The 20,146-nt window shown below is 46.5% G+C and overlaps 1 protein-coding gene across 5 annotated transcripts in view; it reads left to right on the forward strand.

Moving 5' to 3' along the window:
- The first annotated feature begins 2,943 nt into the window (after positions 1-2,943).
- Positions 2,944-20,146, forward strand: part of Blvra (biliverdin reductase A) — a 35,171-nt gene continuing 17,968 nt past the window's right edge. Inside the window, exons 1-2 of one of the 5 annotated variants that reach the window (XM_045135453.1) lie at positions 2,944-3,118; positions 9,948-9,979. In XM_045135453.1, the coding sequence (XP_044991388.1) occupies positions 2,959-3,118; positions 9,948-9,979 (192 nt within the window). In that variant the 5' untranslated portion in view covers positions 2,944-2,958. Of the gene's footprint in view, positions 3,119-3,464; positions 3,511-3,723; positions 3,808-4,449; positions 4,472-9,781; positions 9,864-9,947; positions 9,980-20,146 lie in introns of those variants that run through there. The other 4 variants (XM_045135455.1, XM_045135456.1, XM_045135454.1 and 1 more) reach the window with 4 other exon arrangements.

The raw sequence follows: 20,146 nt of genomic DNA on the forward strand, positions 1-20,146 counted from the left end.
ATGCAGGAACTGGGAGAGTCTGGTGCCAGGAGAATACAGCCAAGGGTGTCAAAGAGTGATCATGCACGTGGCAGACCCAGAGTTTAGAGGAAAATCATGCACGTGGCAATGAGAAGGCATCTGAAAGCAAAATACATGTAAGGAGCAAGCAGAAAAATGCCCAGGCACGTAATAAGAGCCAAGCTGGGAAAGGGGAGAAAACTTACACACTGATATTCAGGCCAGAAAAAAAAAAAAAAAAAAAAGGATGGACAGCCAAAATGGGAGATAGCAATTCCCCTCCCCAGGGGAAAAGCTTGCTAATGCTGGGACCAGGAGGGCTTGTGCCAGGAGAAGCTAGCCAAGAGGATGGTTATGCATGTGGCAAGCCCTCTTATGACTCAGACGTCTAATTAGGGTGATCCTTGATATCAGACTCAGGTGGGTAAGGGAGAGACCTGGTTGGTTCATGGACTTGGGGGATTGACTTCAGAGGGCCAGACTGCCAGGTGCGCTAGATTGGGGAAGAAGCAGGGGGCGCTATTGGCGATCAATTCCTAGTAGCCATCTTGGGTGAGACTGGATCAGGCCCAAGCTATCGTTTTGCCAGGGCATGTGAGGTGGCATCTCCTTGTTCCTGTTGGGCCCTGTCCCTGACTGACTGGCTATGAAAAGGCCATCTTGCTCCTATTTCTCCTTCAGGTCTCTGCCACCTTTACTAGAAATCATCCGGACTTCAAGCTTACGTTAAACGCAAGTGACCATTGATTAAATTTATGTTATTTGGGAATTTCAAGCCACTTTTTGTCACGGCGCTGAATACCCATCTGGCCAAGGAACTGAGCATCCTGGTGAAGCCAGGGGAAGAGGGCCGAGCTGCGGGCGCAGCTGCTGAAGTTCCTGTTATAGTCCACCAGCAGAGAGGCCACCGTGGCGGGAGCCTGAGCAACTGGCCACTCAGTCCCCTCGGAGGAAGCAGGAAGCGAGGAAATCCAGCCGTTCTGGTGTTATGCGATGGTATCCAAAACCAATCAGCCTCTCCTGGTGCTGTCTGCGAGCCCAGGGTGGGACATTCCCAAATAATCCCTCCTCCTTTGCCTCTCACAGTTTTTCTGTCTATCACCCTTCTTCCCTTGCAAGGCCAATCCCTCCGCACTGGTGCGCTAAGTCCCTCAGGGAGATTTCTTCACACTTCCCTCTCCTTTGGCCTATCTCGGTTTTTCACCTGTAAAAATAGTACACTGACAGCGATGCTAGTGTCTGAAGAGGAGAACTCTGAGGAACAGATAGAGCAAGGCTCCACCCTGAAAAGAAGTCGCTAGACAACAAAAAACCCCAAGTGTGGGACTCTTCCACTTACTGCCTCATACAGCTCCTGAGATGACTCCCCTACACCCCTTGTGAAAATGGGGAGCACTTTTCTGTGCGGGACATAATCTCTGCCCCATTTTCTCAAGCCCAGACCTTCTCCTCCACCAGTCCCTGTCTCCTGGGTTGTTTCGGTAGAAGCAGTGCATAGTAGGATCTCCAGTCCCCACCTACACCATCACCATCACAGAGCCAAGGTTTCTAACTTGGAAACGTTGAAGGACAGGGCTACCATTGAGACAGCGAATCTGTAGGAAAGGTAGGATGAGAGAGTCCATTCAGATTTAGATATGGTAAAAGTGAGGGTGGACTGGAGAGGTGGCTCAGAGGTTAAGGTGTTTGTCTGCAAAGCCAAAGGCCTCACGTTCAATTCCCCAGGATCCATGTACACCAGAAGCAAAAAGTGTTGCATGTGTCTGGAGTTTGTCTGCAGCAGCTGGAAGCCCTGACGCACCCATTTTCTCTCTCTCAAATAGATCTATAAACAAAATATTATTATTATTATTATTTATTATTATTATTATTGTTACTATTAGTTTTTCAAAGTAAGGTCTCACTCTAGCTCAGGCTGACCTGGAATTCACTATGTAGTCTCAGGGTGGGCTTGAGCTCTCAGTGATCCTCCTACCTCTGCCTCCCAAGTGCTGGGATTAAAAGCATGTGCCACCACTCCCAGCAAAATATTATTATTTTTTAAATTTTTGTTATTTTTATTTATTTGAGAGCCACAGAGAGAGAGAGAGAATGGGCGCACCAGGGCCTCCAGCCACTGCAAATGAACTCCAGAGCATGCGCCCCCTTGTGCAACTGGCTAACGTGGGTCCTGGGGAATCAAGACTCGAACCGGGGTTCTTAGGTTTCACAGGCAAGCGCTTAACCGCTCAGCCATCTCTCCAGCCCCCAAATATTATTTTTTAAAAGTGAGGTTTATGTTTAGAGGCTGAAGAGCAGGAGCTCAGAAGACTAGGCCCTGCACTTTGGGTATAGAAATCTTAAATCTCGGGTGTAGCTATTTCCTTGGAATTGAAACACATTTCATCCTGGAAGGGAGGCTCAGGAAACTTGGAAAGATCTAGATGCCTCTTACCAAGATTAGACAGGCGGTAAACAATTGCTATGGGTAGGAGGCAGTTCTGAGGACCTGCCAGCAAATTGGACAGGGAGCTCCAGATATGTATCTATTGTGGACCCAACACCGCGAACACGGCAACAAAGCGAAAACCTTGCTCGCTTCCTAAGAGGTAAAGAAAGGCCTGGTGGCGCACGCCCTTAATCCCAGCACTGGGAAGGCAGAGGCAGGAGGATCAGTGAGAGTTCAAAGCCACCCTGAGACTACGGAGTGAATTCCAGGTCAGCCTGAACCTCGAAAAAACAAACAAACAAACAAACAAACAAACAAACGCCAAAGATGGAAAGAGCAGTCTTCCCCAGCTCAGGTAGGTCAGACCCTAAGCTTTGTGGCGGGCCGGAATTTCCCACTCAGTCTACTGTCTCTTGGGCTCTTCCCAGGAAGATGAAAGGGCCAGGCTGCTTCTCCAGCGAAGGGCTTTGTTTTGGAGCCCAAGGGGAGGGAACCGCGGACGCTTGGGTTTCCTGAGTCTTCATCCTTGCATGACACCGAGGCCCAAAACAAGCTCCAGGGCTTGTTCAGTTGGGCCTGGGCTAGATCCAGACCAGAACACCACCTACAGGAAGTCCCGGCTGGCTCCTCGGGCTGGGCAGGAGCTGGCAAGAAGGCAGGAGGCCGCCGGGCGTGGTGGCGCAGACAGAGGTAGGAGGATCGCCATGAGTTCGAGGCCACCCGGAGGAGGGAGGGAGAAGGAGGAGGAGGAAGGAGGAGGGAGGGAGGGAGGGAGGGAAGGAGGAGGACAAGGAAGAAGGAGAAGGAAGGAGGAGGGAAGGAGGGAGAAGGAGGAGGAGGAGGGAGAAAGGAGGAGAAGGAGGAGGAGGAGAGGGAGAAAGCAGGCACCCCATGCTGGGCACAGACAGGGCCCGGGCCCGGGCCTCCTGACCCGGTGCAGGCCCGCGCAGCGCCGAGGGCACCCCGGGCTGCGGTCAGTTCCGCCCAGCGCAGGCCACGTCCGCCAGCCCGGCGGCAATCGGCGGCGGCGGGCGCTTCCCCTGCGGACGCGGGCTGCGGCGGCGCGGGAGCGCGTGCGCTCGGTACCGGCGGGCGGAGGGCGCGGCGCGGGGGAGGAGGCGCGGGGCGGCGGGGCGGCGGGGCGGCGGGGGCGGGCGGCGGGCGCGCACCTCGGCTGGGCCCTGGGGTCGGCGCCGCGGCCCGCGCTTCCCCTCGGGCGACGGGAGGGAGGCCGTGGCGTGCCTCCGAGAGAAGGCGGAGGAGGAGTTTACCCTGAATTCAGGGGGACTTAGAGCACCGTGCCTGCTTGCGGCGTTGGTCCTGCGTGACGCCGAGTGTCTGCCGTGCGATGGGCTGCGTGGTGCAGAAGCACGGTTAAGGTTCAGTGATATCCACAGGGTGCCCCGTGTCTTTTTTCCCTCCATAATTAATGAATGTCCACAATGTGATTTCCGAGAAGTGCCTCGGTGTTATTGAAGCAGATTAGCGCTACTTGCTCCTGCTGCAGCAGATTGCATTCATACCCACGCAGGTCCTTTCCTCGACTGCACCGAGAGCCCGGAACAACACGCCGAGATCAGTGCTAGACAAGTCTTAGCTGGAAACTAGTCAACGAAACCCCCGCAGAGACAGAATTCCTGCTTTGATGTGTGGACTTCCGCATCTACCTTCTAGCCCTTGCATTTTTCTTTTCTGTTTTTGTGTGTTTTTTTTGTTTTTTTCGCGGTAGGGTCTCACTCTAGCCCAGGCCGACCTGGAATTTACTATGGAGTCTCAGGGTGGCCTCGAACTCTCGGCGATCCTCCTACCTCTGCCTCCTGAGTGCTGGGATTAAAGGCGTGCGGGCCCGGCGAGGGTGCAGTTTTTTAATGAGACTGTACACAGACATGTAGGCCACCACTTGTTGGCTGAAGGAAGAAAATGTTAGAACGAGAGATTTTTTTCAACCTGTGATGACTAAGCTTTAAAACTGCCACAAAACGGACCCACACATATTTTGCTTGTGCAGATTGCCATTCCTTGGATGCACTCCTGAAATGTTGGGTATGTTAGCTGGTCCAAGCGATTTATGGTTTCTTATACCCTGGGCCAGGAAGAGTAAGTATTGTGGCAACAGGGTACCAAGATCATGACCTGGAACTTCTGGGTACGGAAGCCCACAGTTAAGAACATGTATGCGACCCTAGAAAATACTGATTTTTACACCAGTTTTGGTATTGAGTTGCATATTGTTGAATACTCATGTCAGTTAGTAAGCAGCTCTTTTAAGATGTGGATTGCTCTTCCAAGTTCAAATCTATCTTCAACTATATTATTTAAATACATTTCTTAGTTAATTTGCGTATTACCAAATTTCCTTGGTATTATACCATTATGTGTGTAATGTGGTGTGTGACTAGGTGTGTGTGTATGTGTGTGTGTATGTGTGTGTGTGTGGTGTGCATGTGTAGGTGCCTGTGGTGGGGTACACTTACCTGTGGTGATCTAAGGCCAATGTCAGATGTCCCACTCCATAGCTCTTCTGCCTGTTCTTTTTTTTCTATGTTTTAAAATTTATTTTTTATTAACAACTTCCATGATTGTAAACAATATCCCATGGTAATGCCCTCCCTCTCCCCACTTTCCCCTTTGAAACTCCATTTTCTATCATATCCCCTCCCCCTTTCCATCAGTCTCTCTTTTATTTTGAGGTCATGATCTTTTCCTCCTATTATGATGGTCTTGTGTAGGTAGTGTCAGGCACTGTGAGGTCATGGATATCCAGGCCATTTTGTGTCTGGGGAGAGCACGTTGTAAGGAGTCCTACCCTTCCTTTGGCTCTTACATTCTTTCCGCCACCTCTTCTGCAATGGACCACTTGGAAGGGGTGATAGAGAAATTTCAGTGCTGAGCTCTCCTCTGTCACTTCTCAGCACCTCCTGAGTCATCCCTGCCTGTTCTTTCTTGAGCTGGACTCTCTTGCTGCTTTTGGAGCTTGCTGTGTTTTGTTTTGTTTTTGAATGAGCCCAGGTGATTTCTCTTGTCTGCTCCCCTACTGGACTGGCATTACAGAGATGTGCGGCCATGCCCACCTGTTTTGTGGCTCCTGGGGATCAAGCTCCAGCAGCTCTCAGGCCTCCTCAGCCCCCATGTTGGCACAGGAGGTGCTTTTACCCACTAAGCCTGGTAGGAGTTTTTTTTTTTTAAGTGTACAAAATCATGGGTTCATTATAATATTTTCATCCATGTATGTTATTCTTGACTCACGCTGGCCCCATGTTACCATTACCTCCCCTTGCCCCGTACCCCCTTCTGCAGTCTCCCTTCCTCTCCGCGTAAGTGGTCCCCTCTCTGCTTTCATGTCATAGGTTTAGATCTAGACCCTTCATGTTGGAGAAGACATGAGATACTTGCCTTTCTCCCCCCACCCCCGTTCCCTCTCTTGTTCCTCCTCCCTCTCCATTCAGACCTTTCCTTTTCCCACATAGTCCCCTTTATCATTTCCTTTTCTGGTTGCATATTTTAAAAATCTAGATTCTGTGAAAAGGAGAAAAACATTGCAATGTTTCTGAGTCTCTCTTACTTTTTACTTAACACAATGTTCCTCTAGTTCCATCCATTTTTTTCTAAAAATGACATAATTCCTTTGTGTCATAGAAGCTTTTTTTAAGTGAGCATGAAGAGAAAAAGAGGCCATGGAACATATGGGAGGAGGGCATGGGCAGCAGTGGCTGATGGGAGGGTCAAGCCAAGGAAAGCTTTTTCCTACTTAGGACCTTGGCACCTGGGCCTGGATGGTGTTCATAGCTTTGACCACCTGAGCTTTGAGCTCCATTACTTGTGCCCGTTTCCCTGGATCCAGAAGAGAAGCTGTAACTTTCAGTTATCTAAACAAAGCCAAACCCTCAAGGGAATTACGCCAAGAGAGTAACAATGAGAAAGTAGGTCAGCCCTGAATTTAATGTAAATACATAATGTAGCATAAATGTGTAAAGCCAGAGTTTCTTAAACTTTTTCCACTCGGGACCCGTTTCACCATGCAAGACTAAGTAGAAAACACAGGCATATACACCATTTGCCGAGATTGTGAAGACTCTCTTTCTGAAATAATTCATTGGGATACATTGAATTTTACCGTTTAGCTGCTTTGAGGAGACTGTGCAGAAGTGGTGGCCTTTCTCTGGTAACTTCCTGTGCAAGCATTGCAGCCTCAGCTGTCATGTGTCATGCAAATTCAGGAACCAATTCAGGATTTCTTTTTCTCCTTTCCCTCCCAGCATTCACTTTCTCATAGAAAGGAATGCGACATCTTTCTCTCTCTCTCTCTCTCTCCATATATATATATATATATATATATATATATATATATATATATATATATATACACATATATATATACACACACACACACACACACACATGGTTTTTATTTATTTGTTTGAGAGAGGGAAAGAGGCAGAGAGGCAGAGTGAGAGGGAGAGAGAGAGAGAAAGGGTGCACCAGGGCTTCCAGCCACTGCAGATGAACTCCAGATGCATGCGCCACCTTGTGCATTTGGTTTATGTGGGTCCTGGGGAATTGAACCTGGGTCCTTAGGCTTTGCAGGCAAATACCTTAACCATTAAGCCACCTTTTCAGCCCCAACTGTTTTTTATTTCTTACTTCTTGATTTTTATTTCTCCATTTGGGCCCACAGTTTACAAGTTACCTCTGTTTACTCTCTCTGCTATTTAGAATACAGAAACTCATGAGCTTGGTGGTGTCCAGTAGTAAACAGAGCCAGACAATATAAAACCAAGTTATCATGTGAAGACATTCTGTATTGTGGACTGTGAAAAAGTCCCAAACTTTGTTTGACCACAATTGGAGATGGCTTACCTCCCCTATAACTTCAAGTTTGTTGTATAAACTTTGGAAAGTAAAACAGATCATTTCATTTTCAAATAGAATAAAATAATCTGAATAGCAAAATAAGTGACTGCTTTGAAATGTGCAATAGTGCGCATTCTAAAAAGGAAACCTAGATCTATGTTAGGAAAACTTTGAAAACAATAATGTTTATTCAATTCTCCACTAGTAGTTGAAATAAAAATCTCTTCTTATATCACTTGCTTTTCTGGCTCTATATATTATTCAATCTACAGACTCATTTGGTTTCTCTATGGGAAATATTTTTCTGTCTTTCTTTTTTTGAGACAGGGTCTCACCCTCTAGTCCAGGCTACATCTGTGAACTCATGATCTTTCTGCCTCTCAGCCCCTCCAGGGCTGGGCTTCCAGGCCTCACCAACTCTGGCTCCCACAGAAGTATTTCTGGGAAGTTGCTCAGCATGGGACACAAAAACAGGGCTCCATCAGCCAGGCTTCTATCACACAATACGTTTCAATATTCTCACTACAAATGGCATGAGCAGTCTTCCACAAGGACGACAGGGTGAACCTGGTTAGTTGATAAACAGATCAGCATACCTATTAGGAATAAAGGCTAAGGACTCTGAGACGAACATGTGAAATAATTTACAACTACGCGTCTTCACAAGGCCTCTGAAAATGGCACCAGATTAGCGGGAGCCAGGAAGGGACACAGGAGCTGACGGAGGCATCTTGTAAGTGCTGCAGAGACCGCCTTCCTCTGGTGCCTCTCTGTATGCAGCGGGGCTGGATGTGTCTTTGGCAAATGCCCGTATGTCATGTTTCTGGATGGAAAGACTATTTGCACTGATTTACTGTGAAATTTGCTGTAATCATTATTACAGATAATGTAATCATTGCCACATGTGATATAATCATAAATTTGATAGAATCAGACTAGAAGTTGTGGTTTGTTTTTTTTTTAACTTGACAGAGATGTTAAAAAATTAACGTGGCAGGCTAAGCAATCAAGTATAGAAAGTGCCGGAACAGTTAGTGAGAAAACTGGAAGGACTAGATTTCCAGACAAAGCCATAGTCAACTGGGGACACAGCTCCATGGCACAGCATAAGTGAAAAACTTGATTAACTATTAAGAGTCATAGAGGGAAATATAAAATATTCAGTAAGCAATATGAAAACAATCCAACTTTCAGAGAGAAATAAAGTTAGGATCTTATACCATATGTAAAGAAAACCGCTGGGTCTTTTTGTTGTTGCTGGTCAGGTGTTCTGTCACTGAGCTATATTCCTAGAATCATCTTCATAAACACCATACTAGAAGTTAGAAAATGGACTGGGGAGATGGCTCAGTGGTTAAAGGTATAGAGCCTGCTGACCTAGGTTTGATTCTCCATTACCCACACAAAGCCAAGTGCATGAAATGGTCCATGTGTCTGGAGTTAGTGCACAGTGGCAAGAGACCCTAGGTGGGCCCCTACACTCCCTTTCTCTCTCTGTGCTCATAAATAAAATAATAATTTTAAAAATTAAGTGAAAGAAAATGTAGTATTTTCATGTTGGAAATTAAAAGAAAAACTTTATTTTTGTGGAATTAGGTCTTGGATATTTTCAGATTATTAAAATATATATTGAAATTTTCTCTGGATTCCTTCAAACATACATGAGTATTAACAGGAAGGTAGAGCTGGAAGGAGAGAGAAGTAAATGAGGAACAGGTAGGTTGTGAGGTCAGTTGGTAAAATATCTGAGAGAATCAGTTACTAGGAGGAAGGGTTTATTTTGGCTTCTGATGTCAAATGCCTCAGTGCACGGCTGGTTAGCCTATTGGTTTTGGTCCTCTTGCAAGTCCATGAACCATAGTGGAGCAGACTTATCCAGTTACCCTGCCCTTACGACCCTAGTGTTACTTAACACGAAGTGGTACTTGTAGCCACTCTGACCAATGAATGAGAAACTTAGCTTCTGTTGGCCTGCCCTCCCGAGTCTAGATTCTGACCAATGGAAACGGAGGTCCTCAGCTCTTCTCTGTCCCAGGCCTCTGTATCAGGACCTGGAGGCAGAGGCCAGACGTGAGCGCTGTCTTCAAGCTGGCCAGTGGCTCCTTGCGGCCCTGGCTCCAGCTTGGGCTCCATACTGCCGCTGAGCATCCCGTCTCTTTCCTCCTCCACACTGTTCTCCTCCATCTCTGCTCCCTGTATTGCTCTGGCACCTGCTCTCGCTCGGTCCTTTCTTCCTTCTCCGCAATGCTCAGTGGCCAGGGAAGACTGCCGAGCTGATCCGTTACATAGCAAATTCGAGTCATAGGGAAACTCAGCAAGGAGGGGAATGTGGATGTGTTCCTTCTTTCTCTGCTTATCTGTACAAGAAATGCTGTCCTCTAAGCTTCAGCTTTGGGGACTGCCTCGTTGCCATGGAGACATCCTGCTCCTGGGATGCCCTTCCAGGACAGAAGATGGACTTTGGCGATGTAGAGACGCCGTTCTCTGGACACGTTGCTAGAGAGTTTCCAAGGAGGTTGGCCACTAGAAGTCCTAGAAGAGACGCCCGTCCTGAGTGCCATTGCTGGAAGGAGCCGGGGCTGGGGTAGATGGGACTGGGGGTGCAGAGAACGTGGGGGGCTTGTGCCAGTGCCACCAGGGTCCTGAACCTCTGCTTCTGTCTTCACAGGCTCTGACGAAGAAGACAGGATGAATACCGAGGTGAGTCCTGGCCAGAGGGATGCTTTTGTGGTAGCATGCCTTACTTCTCTTCTACAGAGTGTTACTCTTTTGCCTTGGTGGTCTTTCATAAACAGCCCAAACACAAAAACATCTGCTCTCTAGAATACCAATCAGTCTGGTAGGTAGAGGAATAAATGAACCACTTTGTGTTTTTCCGTGTGCCTGCGATGGGCCCCTGAGCTTGCTCTCCCGTGCCCTCGTTCACTTCCAGCCCGTGCTATGCTGTCGTGAGGTGTCCTCCTCCTCTAAGTGTCCAGAAATGTTAGCACGACCATCAGGACGCTTGTCCCCTAGGCTGCTGGTGTGCATGTGGCTCTGGGAGATAGAGGCAGTGTTGGGCTCCTCGGGGCTCTTATCTGTGTCCACCAACCTTCACTTAGGTTCCAACTTACCACAGCTCATCTTAAAACACTTGGAAGCTGAGGGGACAGTGTGGCTGGGGGAAGCAGCAGACTTCGCCTTGGTGTCCTTCCCTGGTGGTTCTGGGCTGGCTTTCTTGTTCCCTTTGCCTGGAGGAAGTGGCTTACTTTTCAGACAAGTGGAAATTACTGGTGAAGGTGTGCCCCTCCACACTCCGAATTTGCGAGTCTCTAGCTTCCTTAACTTTGAGGGGAACAGCCTTACTATGTGTTCTTGGGACACTTCCTTCTCTCTGCCAGGACCTGTCTGCTTGGGCTGCTGGCTATTTCCCTTCTTTGATCCTAGGGGATGCCTGCCCACCCTCTGTTTTCTTTTTGTCTAACTCATGTGCCCTCTCGGCTTTCAGTCCTCTGCAGTCTAGCTTGGGCTTTGGGGTTCATTACCTCAATCATTTCAGTGCTCATACCACCAACAACTTTCTCCCTGGTCCCACTTATCTGCTATAGCAAACCCAGGCATTGGTCTTGGGTAAGTGGCCCAGCTCTTTGCTATTTGCATCTGGTACTTGTCTCAAAACCCGTATCTGGGCTGGAGAGATTTCTCAGTTGTTAAGGCCAAAGGACCTGAGTTCAGTTCTCCAGGACCCACATAAGCCAGATGCAGAAGGTGGTGCATGTGTCTGGAGTTAGTTTGTGATGGCTTGAGGTCATGGGCATCCATTCTCTGTCTCTCTCTTTCTCTTATGTGTATCTCTATGCTTCCAAATAAATAAAATATATAGTTATATAAACTCTTATCTGAGGACTGTGTCCTGTCTGCAGCCTCAGGAGCATTCTCTTTGTCCTAGGTGACCAGGTCTGGTTGTCATCATTTTCCCCGCTCTGCGCCCACCTCACAGTATCCTCCTCATTCTTAGCATCTGCATCACTTTCTACTGTGTAGGAAAACTGTAAAAATAGCATCTGACATTATCTGCCTTGTTTCATGCCTCTCCATGTGTCCCATTCCGCTTCACACAGAGGAGTGGATGTTGTCACCTCCATTGAATGTGGCTTTCTTTGTACAAGTCCAGATGAAGGGCAGCCTTCACAGTGGGGTGACCCCATGGCTCAGTGATCTCACGAAGGTTCAGAGTCTCCCCAGGCCTGTGCTGTGTACCCAAGCAGCAGACTTCGCCTTGGTGTCCTTCCCTGGTGGTTCTGGGCTGGCTTTCTTGTTCCCTTTGCCTGGAGGAAGTGGCTTACTTTTCAGACAAGTGGAAATTACTGGTGAAGGTGTGCCCCTCCACACTCCGAATTTGCGAGTCTCTAGCTTCCTTAACTATCTTCTCATCTGTCGGGTTGTTTTCCTTATTTTTACTTGGTCTTTCTCATCAGTATTTCAGAAAGAAGGTTCACTTTTTCTTTGTGCACAATAGAGTACCTCATGTTACATCGCCTTCGTCATCCTCTTCCAGGCAGTGTTTTCTTCATGATGGCTTGTTTTCTTCATCCTCTCTTTTTCTGTCTCTACCTTGCTTTCCTTTCTTTCTTTCTTTTTAAATATTTTATTTTTATTTCTTTATTTGATTTTTTTGTTTTCCGAGGTAGGGTTTCACTCTAGCTCAGGCTGACCTGGAATTCACTATGTAGTCTCAGGGTGGCCTTGAACTCAACATGTTCCTCCTACCACTGACTCCCGACTGCTGGGATTAAAGGCATATGCCACCATGCTTGGCTCTTTATTTGAGAGAGAGGGAAATAGGCAGGGGGAGAGAGAGAGAGAGAGAGAGAGAATGGGTGTGTCAGGGCCCCCAGCCACTGCTGACGAAGTCCAGATGCATGCACCACCTTATGGATCTGGCTTACGTGGTTACTGGGGAGTCGAACCTAGGTCCTTTGGCTTTACAGGCAAGCGCCTTAATCACTAAGCCATCTCTCCAGCCACTGCCTTGCTTTCTTTGTGTGTGTGTGTGTGTGTGTGTGTGTGTTTTAAGACGGGGGTCTGACTTGGAACTCACTGTACAGTTGATGATGACCTTGAACTCCTGACCTTCTTGCCCACCTCAAGTGCTGAGCTGATGTACCTGCCGCACTCCACTGTTTTTTTTTCTGTCCCTTTTCCACCTTTGCTGTTTGACTTCTTTTTCTACCATTCTACTGAAGTTAGCTTTCTCAGGATCACAAGAAATAAAAGTTTACTTTCATAATCATAAAAATACCGGTACATAGTACAGAATTCAAAAACCTTGAAACACAGTAGGAAGGAATTCTCCCTACCCTGTTATACCACCAGCCCTCCCTGCCTTTAACCAGGACCTCATCTGCTCTGAGGTCCTAGTAGGGCAGTCCAAGAGGCTCTGTCCAAGCAGCTCTTTCTCCTCCAGTGCACAGCTACACAGCCACTGCCCAGTTCCCACTTCATTTAAAAGTCCCACTGGGGGCTGGAGAGATGGCTTAGTGGTTAAGCGCTTGCCTGTGAAGCCTAAGGATCCTGGTTCGAGGCTCAATTCCCCAGGACCCATGTAAGCCAGATGCACAAGGTAGTGAATGTGTCTGAAGTTTGATTGCAGTGGCTGGAGGCCCTGATTCGCCGACACTCAATCTCTCTCTCTCTCTCTCTCTCTCTCTCCCCCCGCCCCTGTTGCTCCCAAATAAAATAAAATAAAACAAAAATAAATAAAAGTCCCACTGGGATTTCAGACTCGCTCTGCCTGAGGTGGGTTTCCTGCTCTGCGTCTGCCACCAGTGTGCTTCTCCTCAGGGAGGTGCTCTCGGGGATAATAGCCAACAGCCACTTGCCAAATGCTATAAACCATATTATTTCCTGAGTTAGTAACCAACATTTATATCACACAGCCCTGTGGAGGACTCTAGTCTTGGTTTGATGGCCATAGTGGTGCAGTCGACTATGACGCTGCCATTGCTAGATGTCTCTGGATGTTTCCAGGTTCTTGGTACTTTATACTCTGCCAGGGGGGAGGTGCATACCCATCAGGTGGAACACAAGTATGGAATCATATAAACACTACTACATTAGGGTACAGAACCTTACCCCAGAACTTGCTATTCTGTTTCCCCAATATAGCCATAGCTCTCCCTACTCCTAAACCCATGCAAATACTGTGTGATGTACCTTTAATTTACTTAGCTACAATAAGCATCTCATTCCGTGTATTTTTTCCAAGCTGTGGCATATTTGAAGAGATAATATGCAGTTAATTGGCTATGTAGTCTCCCAGGTTGGGCATCCACTTTAAGCCTGACAAAAAGCTTCATAGCAAGATATTATTGTTAACTATGTTTTGTGGATGAGGGAAATGAATGTTAGTTATTTTGCAATAAGAAAGTGGAAGACATTAGTAGAAGGCACAATGGATATTGAGTATCTTTAAAAAATATTTATTTATTTATTTATTTATGAGAGAGAGAGATAGTGGGCATGCCAGGGCATCCTGCCACTGCAAGTGAATTCTAGGCACATGTGCCACTTTGTGCATTTGGCTTTACATGGGTATTAGGAAATCGAACCCAGGACATCAGGCTTTTCTGTAAACACCTTTAACTGCTGAGCCATCTCTCCAGCCCAGGGGATTAAGTCTTGATGTGACTCCATAAATGCCCTTGTTTAAGTCCAAATCCAGCCAGCTCTGTTCATCTGCTTCTCCAGTGCTAGAAATCCTGAATTTCTGCTGCATGATGTTTGCCAGGACTCCTCCCTCTCTGGGAGGGGTTCTTCCTCTGGATAAGTCCCATTGCTCTTTGCTTTCTCATTTTATTATTTGTTAAAATTGTATTTATTTATTTATTTGACAGAAAGAGGGAGAGGGTGAGAGAGAGAGAGAGAGAGGAGAGAATGGGCAAGTTAGGGCCTCTAGCCACTGCAAATGAACTCCAGATGCACATACCACCTTGTCCATCTGGCTTATGTGGGTCCTGGGGAATCAAACATGGGTGCTTTGGCTTTGCTGGCAAGAGCCTTAACCTCTAAGCCATCCCTCCAGCCCCCATTGCTCTTTTCTCATCTCTTGTCACAGATATTACATGTAGCTGGGTACCTCATTCATCCATCTGCTCCATGGGATGTGCCCTGATGCCTAGGTACAGTTGATCTTCAGTGATGCTGACTGATTGATAGCCGACTCAGAAGCCACTGAGTCATCATGTAACACAATCCCGAGCTTCTGTGGTCAGTGAAAATGTATGAGAAGGAAGTCATATGACAGAAATGGTCAGGAGGACATACTGTGACTCAGGGTGACTGGAAAGTGAAGGGGCTGAAAAGTTCTGGCCACAGTCAGCCCTTTGATCCCAAAGAATGCTTGTCTAAGACAGGAATGACTGACAGGATCACACGCATTTCCAACCTGCTATGCTCCAGACCTTTGCCTGGAAGTTCAGAGGACAGTTCGGTGGATGGAGTTCAGCAGAGCATGAAGACCTAGGTCGGGATAAGGCAGGTAGAAAGAAGTGCTCAGTTTTTCTTCCTTCTGGAATTAAGTCTGGTATGGAAGGATGTCTCGGGGTTAGAGAGTCTTTCAGCACAGGTGGTCTTAGAAACCTTACAATAAGGGACCCCAGCGGGGGAAGTGTGGTGGTGACAAGAGATTTGAATGAGGAGCAAGCTTTGGGAGATATGTTTACCAGGAGTAGGATGCAGTGAGATAGTGAAGTGTAGGATATGTGCCTCTGTAGTGTGGACAAGAGCTGCGCATGAAGGAGTTTAAGGAACGTGCTCTTCCGTGTTCAGGCTGTGTGAGTCCAGGGGATCGTGGGTAAGGGAAGCCCTTGAAGGTGGCACTGATAAAAGTCTCGGTTGACATCTGGATCATGTGCCTTACAGAAGTGCAGAGACATGGAGTGAAACTCAGCTCACCGTGAGGCAAGGCAGCTGAGAGGAAAGATCGGATGCAGTCTACAGGCCTGGGGAGCGAGGGTGATTTGGGGAGCATTAGGCAGGGGCGTACGATCACAGAGGTGGGGTAGCAAGGACTTGAAGCAGTCTACAATGGAGCTGTCCAGGAAGGAAGGCAAGAGTGCTTCGAAGATGCTGCCCACTGCAGTTAGCACCACCTTGCAGCATCCTTTGCACCTTCGTATTTACTTTATGTGGTTGTTTCTATGTTGGAGAAACAAGACATTCTCATGTTTCAGATCATTTAAAAAATATATTTTATTTATTTATAAGCAGAGAAATACAAACACAGAGACAGCATGGGCGTACCAGGGCCTCTAGCCACTGTAAACGAGCTCAAGATGCATGAGCCCCTTTGTGCATCTGGCTTACGTGGGTCCTGGGGAATCGAACCTAGGTGCTTATGCTTTGCAGGCAAATACTTTAACCACTGAGCAATCTCTCCAGCCCTTGAAATTTTAAAGGATAGAAAAAGACTGAAAACTTTGCTTCCTACCAAACTCTGTTTCCCGGTATCTCATGCCTCCATTGAGAGCAGGTCACCAGTGTTACTGGTTTCTTGAGCAACCCTCAGAGAGATGCTAAATATATATAGCAAATAATATCTTTATGTTTTCTGTTCCCCTTATATTCCCTTTATGTTTTTACAGTAAGTAATGTTTGGAAACTCACATAATGTGTACTTTGCTTTCCTTATCAGGCAGTGCATCTTGTTGAGTAATCCTTTTCTGTACACAGAGGACTTCACTATTGGGGGAGAGAAGAGAAGCGGAACTGAGTCTGTTCTTCTTAGCTTTCAGTGAACTCTGTTCTCTGTTTCTCTGCATTCAAGGGTGGTGAAACAAATTAGTTTTGTGACTTTGATTTATCATGACAAAGCTTCTGCTTGAAACTATAAGTGTGAAATACATCCTTTCTTCCCATAAGCTGCTCTTGGTCTGGTGTTTTTGTCCCAGGAATAAGTAGGTAATTGGAACAGTAGTTAAATCTTAATTATATGTGTTTTTTTTGGTGTGTGTGTGTGTTTTCTTTTGTTTTTTTCTACGTAGGGTCTTGCTGTAGCTCAGGCTGACCTAGAATTCACTGTGTAGTCTCAGGGTGGCCTTAAATTCACAGTGACCCTCCTACCTATGCCTCCCGAGTGCTGGGATTAAAGGCGTGCGCCACCACACCCGGCTCTTTATATATGTATTTTTAAGGTTAGTTGAGGCTCATCAGGACCAATCTTAGGGGCTAAGAGAAGTTTTCTTGGCTCTTCTGGCATTTGTGTCACGTGCTCAGATGTGTCAGGGCCAATCATGCGGCATTCCTGGGAAGCACCAAGGACCTTTGCCCTGTGGTGACCCTCCTCTTGGAGGCTATGGACTCTGGATCTCATGACATTTCTGATCAAGAAGACAGGTTACTGACCAGAGGTCTAGGACACATTCAAGGTGCCTGGCATCTCCTGGGGCCTATTTGGCCTGGGGACAGGGACAAAAGCATTGGTTGTCCTTTTTGCCCAGTGCCTCATAGGCCTTGGCTTCTACCCCAGTGGTTTTGCCCACAGGGTACTTCCACCAATCTTGAAGAAAAAAATGCACATATGTGTATCACATCTGACCACTTTTTTCTTTAGCAAAACAGATCTAGTTAAAAAGTGGTATGAGGGCTGGAGAGATGGCTTAGCGGTTAAGCACTTGCCTGTGAAGCCTAAGGACCCCGGTTCGAGGCTCGATTCTCTAGGACCCACGTTAGCCAGATGCATAAAGGGGCACATGCGTCTGGAGTGCGTTTGTAGTGGCTGGAAGCCCTGGTGCACCCATTCTCTCTCTGTCTATCTGCCTCTTTCTCTCTCACTCTCAAATAAATAAAAATAAACAAAAAAACTTTTTTAAAAAGTGGTATGAAAGCTTAAAGTCATCCTAACATTTAACTTTAATTGCCTTGTGACATTGTAAGCCATATCTAAAATACAGGAAGCATGTATATCTTTAAATATCTAACAGTTGTAAGTATAGGCAAAACATGTTGACAGTCCTGAAAACTATCTTTTACCAGCAAATTTAACTAAATAAATTTGGTAAAGACTTAATAAACATAAAGAGATTGTTCTTATTGAAAAGCAATTAAGACAGGATAAAGTCTTTGCATCTTTTTAATTTTTTTTTTATTTATTTATTTGAGAGCGACAGACGCACAGAGAAAGACAGATAGAGGGAGAGAGAGAGAATGGGCGCGCCAGGGCTTCCAGCCTCTGCAAACGAACTCCAGACGCGTGCGCCCCCTTGTGCATCTGGCTAACGTGGGACCTGGGGAACCGAGCCTCGAACCAGGGTACTTAGGCTTCACAGGCAAGCGCTTAACCGCTAAGCCATCTCTCCATTCCTCTTTGAATCTTTTTAAAAAACATCTTTGGTTAAGTTCTGTACATATGTAGGCAATCATCCCAATTACTCAAGGAAAAGTACAGACAGACACAGGTCAGTTTTTGGAGTTCAGGAAGAGTAGAGCTGAGAGGACCGTTTTTCTCAGACAAGGGCAGTTATTTGAGTGTGAGGCTGTACACTGGAGTAGCAGCTATCATGTCTCGAGAGCTAATTTATTTGTTTACTTTTAAGCAATATGAGCTTTTTTGCGGTGCTAGATCTGATAATAGTCACTTACTGAATAAACCTGTAGAAGGAACTCCGGTGTTCCCCTGGGGGTGATTTATGGGACTGTGTGTGACACAGACACACAGTCTGAGAGCTGGAACGGAGTGACCTCGAGGACAGACTGACTGCCGAAGCACACAGCTGGGAAGGAAGCCTGTCTCTCAGCAAACACCCGTCATGTTTGCTGTCAAGGTTATAGGTAAGAAGTTCAAGTCTTAGGTAACTAACCAAGGAACTTAGAGAGGTTCTTTAGTTACACACTACTTGGTAGCGCTGCATCTGGACTTGGAGAGAGAGCTCAACACTTAAAGGTACTTCCAAAGCCTGATGATCTGAGCTGGATTCCCCAGATGCACAAAGTGACACATGTATCTGGAGTTTGTTTGCTGCAGCAAGAGGCCCTGGTGCACCCATTCTCTCCCCCCACCTTTCTTTCTCTCCCTCTCTCTCTCTCCTTACCAATAAATAAATATTTTTTTTTAAAAATAAAGCACATCTGAGGTTATTTATAAAGGCTACTCATTAAGCATTTAAACATGAAAGGTAATATGGATTTATACTATCTGTAGAAAGAGCAGAGGTGTTTGAGTTGCCGATTCCACGGTGGCATAAATTGATGCCTTACTAATAAGGCAGCTGACATTTCAGCTTCAAAAGAAAGCAAACAGTGGACAATATATGGAGACAGCACAAATGATCAGTGAGATGTATGTACTTCTGAGGGTTAGCACAAGGTTAGTAAGGCAGGTGCCAACTGGGTTAAAAGTTGGACTTTGAATCCCAACATAAAATGCTGACCATTTGGTTGTGTATAGCTTTTTTTTCAAGGTAGGGTCTCACTCTAGCCCAGGCTGACCTGCAATTCACTGTGTAGTCTCAGGGTGGCCTTGAACACACAGTGATCCTCCTACCTCTGCCTCCTGAGTGCTGGGACTAAAGGCATGCACCACCATACCAGGCTTGATTGTGTAGATTGTAATAGAGGTAAAGCAGACCCTGGTCATTGATAAAACAGCTTGATTCACAAATAACCATGTAGTATCTAGATGAAGCTATAGATATGAGCATGTGCATATATAAAAAACAGTAGGAGGGGGACTGTTTAGGTAGAAAGGGGAGGAGAGGGATAGAAGGACAATAGGGAAAGAATAAGATAAATGTACCATGATATGTGTATGAAAATCCCATAATGAAACTCTTTACTTTTCACACTAAAAATTAATTTTACAAAGGTATCTAGGGCTGGTGAGTTAGCTTAGCAGTTAATGTGCTTACCTGTGAAGCCTAAGGACCCAGCTTTAATTTCCCAGTACCCACATAAGCAAGATGCACAAAGTGGCGCATGCATCTGGAGTTTGTTTGCAGTTTTCAGTGGCTGGAGGCCCCGTTGTGCCCATTCTCTCTCTCTATGTGCCTCTTTTGCTCCAATGAATAAATAAAATGTGTTTTTTAGGAAATGTGTTTTTTAGACTGGGAAGGTGGCTCAGCGATTACAAGTGCTTGCTAAGTAGTTCCCCGGCAAGGTCCAAGGTGCTGCGTTTGACCGAGCTTTGCAGTGCTCTTCTTCCACGCAGGCACAACATAAGCATTTGAAGTGTCCTTCCATGGAGACACTGGCACGCCCATGTATACGGCAGCTCGGCTCACACTGCCAAAGCCTAGTTGTCCATCAGCTGCTGGAAAGTGTGGCATGTAAGCACAATGTAATTTCTTTCAGCTATAAAGAAAAATGAATTTGTGACTTTTCGGGAAATTAGAATTAGAAAATATTGTATTAAAGGGTCTCTCTGTCTGTCCTATCTATCATCTATCTATCTATCTATCTATCTATCTATCTATCTATCTATCTATTGTCTGTCCATCCATCCATCCAAGTGTGTGTGTGTATGTGTGTGTGTGAAACAGAGAGAGAGACAGTCAGATGAGAGTGTGGGTACAACAGGGCTTCCTGCTGTTGCAGATGAACCCCAGGTGCATATACCATTCTGCGTGTGGGTGGTTTTTTTTTTTGTTTGTTTGTTTTGGTTTTTCAGGATAGGGTCTCACTCTAGCCCAGGCTGACATGGAATTCACTATGGAGTCTCAGGGTGTCCTTAAACTCATGGAGATCCTCCTACCTCTGCCTCCTGAGTGCTGGGATTAAAGGCGTGCGCCACCACGCCTGGCTCATTCTGAGTGTGGTTTTATGTGACTACTGGGAAACTGAACTCAGGCCATTAGGCTTTGCAAACAAGTTCCCTTAACCACTGAGCTCTCT

Source organism: Jaculus jaculus, chromosome 16 (assembly GCF_020740685.1).
Source record: "Jaculus jaculus isolate mJacJac1 chromosome 16, mJacJac1.mat.Y.cur, whole genome shotgun sequence".
Classification (NCBI taxonomy): domain Eukaryota; kingdom Metazoa; phylum Chordata; class Mammalia; order Rodentia; family Dipodidae; genus Jaculus; species Jaculus jaculus.